This window comes from Olea europaea, unplaced genomic scaffold, assembly GCF_002742605.1.
Source record: "Olea europaea var. sylvestris unplaced genomic scaffold, O_europaea_v1 scaffold34191, whole genome shotgun sequence".
Lineage (NCBI taxonomy): Eukaryota > Viridiplantae > Streptophyta > Magnoliopsida > Lamiales > Oleaceae > Olea > Olea europaea.
In genome coordinates, this window is record NW_019253230.1 from 1 (window position 1) to 1,222 (window position 1,222).

At 41.2% G+C, this 1,222-nt stretch overlaps 1 protein-coding gene across 1 annotated transcript; it reads right to left on the minus strand.

Annotated features, from left to right (window-relative positions):
• Window positions 1–78: 78 nt before the first annotated feature.
• On the minus strand, window positions 79–860 carry LOC111386089 (the record flags this gene model as incomplete). The annotated part of the gene is made up of 2 exons (XM_023010519.1): window positions 318–860; window positions 79–201 (listed from the first exon to the last, which is right to left on the minus strand). Coding segments are annotated over exons 1-2 (666 nt in total), but the record flags the coding sequence as incomplete, so codon positions are not given.
• Between the last annotated feature and the right edge of the window lie 362 nt (window positions 861–1,222).

Genomic DNA, 1,222 nt, shown 5'->3' on the forward strand with positions numbered 1-1,222 from the left:
TGGAAAACATCTCCAATCACGACGATTCTTCCAACGCAGTCCCTATTTTAGCTTGAAGAACTTCTCCCAAAGCGCTACCATTCTTGTAAGATGTGTAGGCAGTGACCATTTATAGGAAACAAAGACTAAGAAATCATGGTGCTTGATCCAAACACTGAGGATTCTGAATGGTCTAAGCCCGAAGTCATCATCAGGACTCCACTGAAGTAGTAAGAGAGAATGGTCCAATGAAGTTTGATTCACGTGCCTCATTATAATTTGTAGACAAAATGCTGCGTTGTAGAATTAATGAGTACTCTATCCAATCCCTTCCTAACCCGACCATTTGACCAAGTATATCTATTCCCAAAGAAACCAGCATCCTCATACCCATAGTCTAACATCATATCCGAGAAAGCAATAGTGCCACGATCACGAGTATCATGACTAGTGCATTTTCCATCATGTGTAATAATGTTAAAGTCTCTCCCAACTAGCCAAGGATCATTCATATCGAGGGAAATGTGGTGAAGGCCCACCCACAAGTCCCTCCTAATAGCAGCATCACATGAAGTATACACTGGAGTCAAGTAGATAGGACACGCTAGTATGGGGTCTTCAACTCTAACGTGGAGGAACTGGGGATGGTCAACAATCAGCAACATTAGTCCTCGAGATTCAAAAAACCAGATCTTATTCGATTCATTCTGAATACCCATGTAAAAGTGCAGATTTCGTCGAATATATGCAAAATTGTACTGAAGAACAAGAGGCTCCAATATAACCAGAAGATAAATCTGATGAAGTTGAATAAGTTTCTTCAATCGCCTGTAAGTATCTACACTAGCTACACCTCTCACATTCCATATGATGGCACTCATAGACATGGAAAATGTGAGGAGGTATCATGTGATTGACTCCTAGTGATCCTCCTGCTCAGATATGGAGTATTAGTATCCCATGGGTGTTTCTTCCATGTAACCCGGCCAAAGCTATCATCCTCTATCTGTCTAGCCATGCCAACTAAATCCTCAGCAGATGACCTAAAGAACATACCCTGCTGATGGACCTTATTCTGTGATATAGCATCAGTAGTGATGCGAACCCCATAGAAACGTTGACTACGAAACCCACAACGAGATTGACGAATCCAAGAAAGTCAAATTAATCCAAAGTTTAGGATTAACCCAAAAGAAAGTCGAACCAAAAAATCCAACAAGAACGATGCTTGAAAGACCCCTTG